General features: G+C 47.1%; 1 protein-coding gene across 1 annotated transcript; it reads left to right on the top strand.

Annotated features, from left to right (window-relative positions):
* Positions 1 to 3,240: 3,240 nt before the first annotated feature.
* Positions 3,241 to 6,646, top strand: NDUFC1 (NADH:ubiquinone oxidoreductase subunit C1; the record flags this gene model as incomplete). Its single annotated transcript, XM_080697990.1, has 4 exons — positions 3,241 to 3,307; positions 4,071 to 4,174; positions 6,044 to 6,123; positions 6,519 to 6,646. The coding sequence occupies 3 exons, from the start codon at positions 3,241 to 3,243 to the stop codon at positions 6,101 to 6,103; spliced, it is 231 nt and encodes a 76-aa protein (XP_080554116.1). The 3' UTR covers positions 6,104 to 6,123; positions 6,519 to 6,646.
* Positions 6,647 to 6,919: the final 273 nt, after the last annotated feature.

The raw sequence follows: 6,919 nt of genomic DNA, 5'->3' as shown, positions 1-6,919 counted from the left end.
CTCACCAGCATTCATTTCAAGATGGAGTTTCACTCACTATTGAGTAGCTGCCTGTTCCAAGTATAGGGTTCCCTCAGAACTAACACGCTGGGAACGCTGTGCTTGGACTTCAGCACTTTCCCAAAATATACACTCATCAGCGGACACAGGAACCAAAGCTCCCAAAAAGAACGAAACAGTCCTTCCCAACAGGGGTACTGAGATTAGTGATTGGCTTACTGGTTCTGCATGGACTGACTAAACGTGGCTCTTGTTTGGACTTGTTGGGGACTAGCAAAGGCTTGGTCAGGACAAGCTTCGGAGGGATGGTAGAGAAGGGATACACAGCGGATGTGGTGCTGAGTGGACGAGAGAGAAGCCAAGAAGCAGAGCGCCAACAACTGACTCAGCGCATTAGCTGGGTGGCTTGCTTACTGGTGCATGAGTCCAGGAGGCGCAAACTAGGTTACAAACTCGAAAGTGACTCACAATTTAGCAACCTATTTCGCCATCATCGGCGTTTTTGAATGTGCCAGAAAGCACACAGTACAATTAATTGTTTTGCTCTGGTCAATAATTTTTTGTTGGAAAAAAAAAAAGGTTGTAAAATAACATTGCTAATAAAAAAGGAGCCGGGGGTGGTGGCGCACGCTTCTAATCCTCCAACTTGGGAGGCTGAGACAGGAGGATCCCACGGGTTCAAAGCCAGCCTCAGCTACTTAGTGAGGCTCTCAGCAACTTAGTGAGACTCTGTTTCCAAATAAAGTATAAAATAGATCTGGGAATCTAGCAGAGGTAGAAAGACCCTGGGTTTCATCCCAGTACCACAAAAAAAAAAAAAAAAAAAAGGAGAAAAGATTTGCTAGCACTTATTTTGCTTTTATTTATTTATTTATTTATTTAGGTGGTACTGGGGATGGAACCCAGAGGCTTTCTACCTCCAGGCTATACTCCCAGGCTTATTGTATATTTTATTAGGAAACAGAGTCTCACTAAGTTGCTGAGAGCCTCACGAAGGAGCTGAGGCTGGCTTCGAACCTGTGTGATCTTCCTGTCTCAGCCTCCCAAGCACGGGGATTACAGGCATGCGCCACCACGTCCGGCTTCTTATTTTGCCTTTAAAATGAACCTAGAACAGGGCATGGAGGCGCACGCTTGTAATCCCCGTGCTTGGGAGGCTGAGACAGGAGGATCACACAGGTTCAAAGCTAGCCTCAGCTACTTAATGAGACCCTGATTCAAAATAAAATATAAAATAGGTCTGAGAGTATAGCTCGGAGGTAAAAGCCCCTGGGTTCCACCACCAGTAACACAAAATAAATAAATAAAATAAAATGAGCCTAGAGCCAGGCGTGGTGGCACACACTTGTAATCCCATCATTTGGGAAGCTGAGACAGGAGGATCACGGTTCGCAGACAGCCTCAGGTACTTAGGGAGGCCCTCTACAACTCAGTGAGACCCTGTTTCAAAATAAAGAGTAAAAACTAGTGTTGGGGTGTACCTCGGAGGTAGAATGCCCCTGGGTTCCACCCCCAGCACCACACACACACACACAAAAAAAACCCTAAATGGCATTAGGTTTAAAGAAATAGCTTTAAAGGGTTAAAATGTTACATATATTTTATATAAATAAATAAGATATAAATAAATAAATAAAACATAAAACCTCTCCTGTAGGTTGTGGGGAACTGCACTCAGGAACATTCTACTTCTGAACTATACCTACAGCCCTATCTTACTTTTTTTAATTTTATTTTTTTTCAGTACTGGGGATGGAACCCAGGTGACTTCTACCTCCAAGCTACACCCCCAGCCCTATTTTTTACTGTTTATTTTGGAACAGGGTCTCACTGAGTTGCAGAGGGACTCACTATGTAGTTGAGGCTGGCTGCGAACCTGCAATCTTCCTGTCTCGGCCTCCCAAATACCTGGATTACAAGCGTGCACCACCATGCCCGGCAAGAACCAGGCAGGAACGGCTTCTTTGAAAGTGGTGGTTTAAGCCCTAGTCTCCAGCTCTTGGGCTGGATGGAGCACAGGAGGGCCTGTGAGATGGGCTAAGAGGATCACTAGGTCTGGATTGGAAAAACCTCAGACTGAATTTCACCTCTGCCAGCTGCGATTGTGGGCCAATCAGGGCACTTTGACTGTTTTAGTTCACAGGGCTGTGAGGCTTCAATATGAATTTAAGTGTAAACGGACTTTGGAAACTATCAAAAGGTCTTCTTAGCCTGGCGCATGCTTAAAAACCTAGTACTTGGGAGGCTGAGACAGGAGGATCACAGGCTCTCTAGAGGCCAGCCTCAGCTACTCGTGAGGCCCTCCGCAACTCAGTGAGACCCTGTTTCAAAATAAAGAATAAAAGCCGGGCGTGGTGGCGCACACTAGTAATCCCCGCGCTTGGGAGGCTGAGACAGGAGGATCGCACAGGTTAGAAGCCAGCCTCAGCTACTTAGTGAGGCTTTCAGCAACTCAGTGAGACCCTGTTTCCAAATAAAATATAAAAAAAGGTCTGGGAGTATAGCCTGGAGGTAGAAAGCCTCTGGGTTCCACCCCCACTACCACCAAAAATAAAAATAAAATAAAGAATAAAAAATAGGGCTGGGGGTGTAGCTCGGAGGTAGAATGCCCCTGGGTTCAATCCTCAAAGCCGCAAAAACAAACAAAAAAAGGTGTTTGCAAATACAAGGTAGGAGATGTCCCCTCGGATGATTTATCTCTGAGCCTGTTTTGAACTGATGTTCACGATCATTGCATGTCCTGTGGTTTTTGTGAGGCAGAGGCAAGGATACCTTAAATGCACCTTGCCGGAAACCGACCTCGGTCCAAAGGTAAGTTCTTACTCAGCACACTTCGGGCCTCCGTTTTCAGTTTCCTGGCCCACATCGGAACAGTTCAGTAAACCTTTTGATGAGTTCCCTGCGAAGGGGTGAAGATAAACTCTCAGAAGACAGCGATTAGGTGTATAAGCCGCCTCGCCCCCGCGCCCTCGTAACCAATGCCTAACTCACTTTACAGATACCAGACCAGGGCGATGCTAAGGGCCCAGGCAGACGCCGGCCGCCTTCTCGCCTCCCGAGCTCCGCCTGCGGCCGGCGAGCCCCGCGTCGGCCACCAGGGGGCGCCGGGCTCCCGCCAGCCGCGCGCGGACTGGGGGGGCGGAGCCAGTCCCGCGAGGGGCGGGGCGCAACCAATCCCGCGAGAGGTCGGGCGGGGGCGGGGCCGATCCCGCGAGGGGCGGGGCGGAGCCAGCCAGCAACATGGCGCCGTCCGCGCTGCTGCGTCCCTTGTCGCGGTTGCTGGCTCCCGCCAGGCTCCCGAGCAGCTGTGAGTGTCCTGCTCCTCCAGGCCGCCTCGACCCTCGGCCTGCCTCCCCGCAGGGCGACCGTGGCCCCCGAGGGCGGGAGGCGGCGGCGGCGGGGATCGTCCAGCGGTGACCTTCGCGGTCCGTGGCTCGGAGCCCACGCCAGCCCCTACCCGGGTTCCGCGCTCCCCATCATCAGCCCCTCTCGGCCCCCGCGAGTGGGCTTTGGGTCCCTCCTCACCCGGCTCTGCAGGCCCGGTGCTGCACACCCCACGAGGGAGAGCCCTTTTGGGGCGCCTCCTCTCCGCCGGCTCCCCTGTGTCTAAGGGTCCAGAGCCCTTGCACCAGAATTTGAAGCATCCTGCGAGCCCGGGACGGCAGGTCTGGCCCTGCTGGAGGTTACTGCAGAGTTACTTCACCTCTCTAAAGCTCTTTAGATGTTGGATTGGGGGGGGGGGCTGAAGGGACCCCCTTTTTTTTTTTTTTTTTGCATTACTGAGGATGAAACCCAGGGACATTCTACCTCCGAGCTACACCCCTAGTCCTATTTTTTTTTTTTTTTGAAACAGGGTCTCACTGAGTTATAAATGCCCTCGCTAAGTTGCTGAGGCTGACCTTGAACTGCCATCCTCTGGTCTCAGCCTCCCAAATGCTGGGATTACAAGGGTGCACCACCATGCCTGGCGAATGAAAATTTAATACAATAAATACACACGCAAATGTTAGTTTGTTTTTTTTTTTCTTCTATAAGGTATTAAGTTGTAGATTCTCTCTATCTTCTTTCAGCTTCAGCACGATCAAAGTTCTACGTGCGGGATCCACCTGATGACAAACCAAACTGGCTGAGAGTAGGGATCACCTTGGGCACCTCTGGTTTCCTGTGGTTCTATGTGAGTATTTCACACCCAACATAGTGTGGAATTGAATGCTGCAATTAGAGTGGATGGAGCAAGATTTCATTTGATAGAATATTCACGTAATCTCCAATAACATATTTCTTCATAAATGAAACCCCAAAGGTAGTAAAATTAAGATTTCACCGACATGGAAAAAATATGATGAAGCTGAAATTTCTGTTATCCATTGTTAGCATGGTTTTGTGAGAAACTGTTTTACCAAGAATTAATTATACTTTATTTCTTAATTAGTATTGAAGCTCTTTGAGAGTGTGTGTGTGTGTGTGTGTGTGTGTGTGTGTGTGTGTGGTACTGGGGGTGGAACTCAGATCTTTCCTACCTCTGGGCTATACTCCCAGACCTATTTTATACTTTATTTGTTTTTTGTTTTTTGCAGGTTTGGGGATGGAACCCAGGGGCATTCAACCTCTGAGCTACACCCCCTTCCCTATTTTTTATTTATTTATTATTTTTTTATTTTTTGGTGGTACTAGGGTTCCTGGAAACCCTTCTACCTCCGGGCTACACTCTCAGATCTATTTTTATATATTTTTTATTTGGAAACAGGGTCTCTCAAGCCAGCGAGATCCTCCTGTCTCCACCTCCCAAGCACTGTGAATACAAGCCTGCACCACCACGCCCAGCTTATTCTTTATTTTGAAACCAGGTCTCACTGAGTTGCAGAGGGCCTCACTAAGTAGCTGAGGCTGTCCACGAACTGTAATCCTCCAGTCTCAGCCTCCCCAATGCTGGGGTTACAAGCGTGTGCTACCACGCACGGCTATACCTTTATTTGAAAACAGGGTCTCGAGCTGGGCGTGGTGGTGCATGCTTGTAATCCCAGCATTGGGGATGCTGAGATCTGAGGATCACAGTTCATGGACAGCCTCAGCTACTTAGTGAGGCCCTCTGCAACTCAGTGAGACCCTGTTTCAAAAATAAAGAATCAAAAATAGGGCAGGGGGTATAGCTTGGAGGTCAAATGCCCCTGGGTTCCATCCCCAGACCCGCAAAAAAAAAAAAAAAAAAAAAAAAGGCAGGGTCTCACTAAATTGCTGAGAGCCTCACTAAGTAGCTGAGGCTGGCTTTGAACCTGTGCGATCCTCCTGTCTCAGCCTCCCAAGTGCTGGGATTACAAGTGTGCACTACCGGGCCCGGCTTTAGAATAGTATTTATTGTAATTGATTCAGTCAGCTTCTAGTTTTGTGACCCTGAACAACTTTCCATAACTCAAAAGGAAGATGTGCCGGGTGTGGTGGTGCATGCTTGTAATCCCAGTACTTAGGAGGCTGAGACAGGAGGATCGCAGGTTGGCCATCAGCCTCCGCTACTTAGTGAGGCCCTCTACAACTTAGTGAGACTCTGTTTCAAAATAAAGAATAAAAAATAGGGCTGGAAATATATCTCAGAGGCAGAATGCTCCTTGGTTCAATCCTCAGTACCACCAAAAAAAAAAAAAATAGGAAGGAAGATATATTTCTGGAGATTTCAGGAGTCAGTCTATGTCAGGACAGTTACGTTGGCAGAGTTCAGGGGGTGGCTGTGGGAAGAACGGAACAGGCAAGGGAATCCAAAGACATAAATACAGCCCATGGGACCCACCTCTCCCAGCACACCTCAGCTGCCCGAGAAGTACCACCCAGTAAGTCCACCTTAATGGGATCCTCCCCTGATGAGATTACAGCCCTCTGGTGCTTGATCAGATCAACTCTGAGCATAGCGTATGAGCTCCCCAGGGGGCGATGTATAGGCAAACCGTAATAGCAATGTATCCTATTTCTCTTATTAATAAAAGTGTCATTAATTAGTTTCTCTTTAACTTGTCTAGAAGATTACATTTCTAATTTAACTGTTAATTTATAGCTCATCAGACAACATAACGAAGATGTTTCAGAGTATAAAAGAAGAAATGGTTTGGAATAAATTTTGAAAGTCCTAATATAGTAAGTATACCTCTTTGTAGGGTAGCTAGATTATGTAAGTTAATATGACCTCGTTTGTGTGTGTGGGTGTGTGTATGTGTGTGTGGTACTGGGGATTAAACCCAGGAACATTCTACCTCTGAGTTGTACCCCCACCCCTATTTTGTTTGTTGGGTTTGTTTTGGTTTTGGTGGTGTTTGGTTTTGGTTTTGGTGGTACTGGGCATAGAACCCAGAAGCATTCTGAGCTACACCCCAGACTGATTTTATTTCTTATTTGGAAACAGCATCTCAGTAGGTTGCTGATAACCTCACTAAATTGCTTTCCCTGAAGCGCCATTATGAATTTTTTGGTCTCGTGTTAATAAAATTCCTAGTTCTTGGTACAGTTTTAATTCTTTTTCCTCTTCATTCCAGGTGTGTTCCATATGCTGATCATGGCACTTTCTCTGGATTCACCGATCTGTTGAGCTGTGAATGTGAGGTTTAAAAAAAAAAGTAAATGTGAATGTGTATCAAGTCAGCATCTGTGTCTTGCATCATTAAATGAAAGGAATAAAAAGACTTCTGTATTCTTCAACTTCTAAAAATGTCAATTCTTTTATTTTTTATCTATTTATTTTTTGAGGAAGTACTGGGGTGGAGCCCAGGGGCCTTTTACCTCCAGTCTATACCCCCAGATCTATTGGGAAACAGGCTCTCACTAAATTGCTGAGGCTGGCTTCAAACCTGCAATCTTCCTGTCTTAGCCTCCCAAGTATTGGGATTACAGGCCTGTACCACCATGCCCGGCTCTTAAAATGTCTTTTTTTTTTTTT

The sequence above is a fragment of the Muscardinus avellanarius genome (genome assembly GCF_963383645.1).
Source record: "Muscardinus avellanarius genome assembly, chromosome: 6".
In the NCBI taxonomy this organism is placed as follows: Eukaryota; Metazoa; Chordata; class Mammalia; order Rodentia; family Gliridae; genus Muscardinus; species Muscardinus avellanarius.
This window is presented reverse-complemented; position numbering and strand designations above follow the sequence as displayed.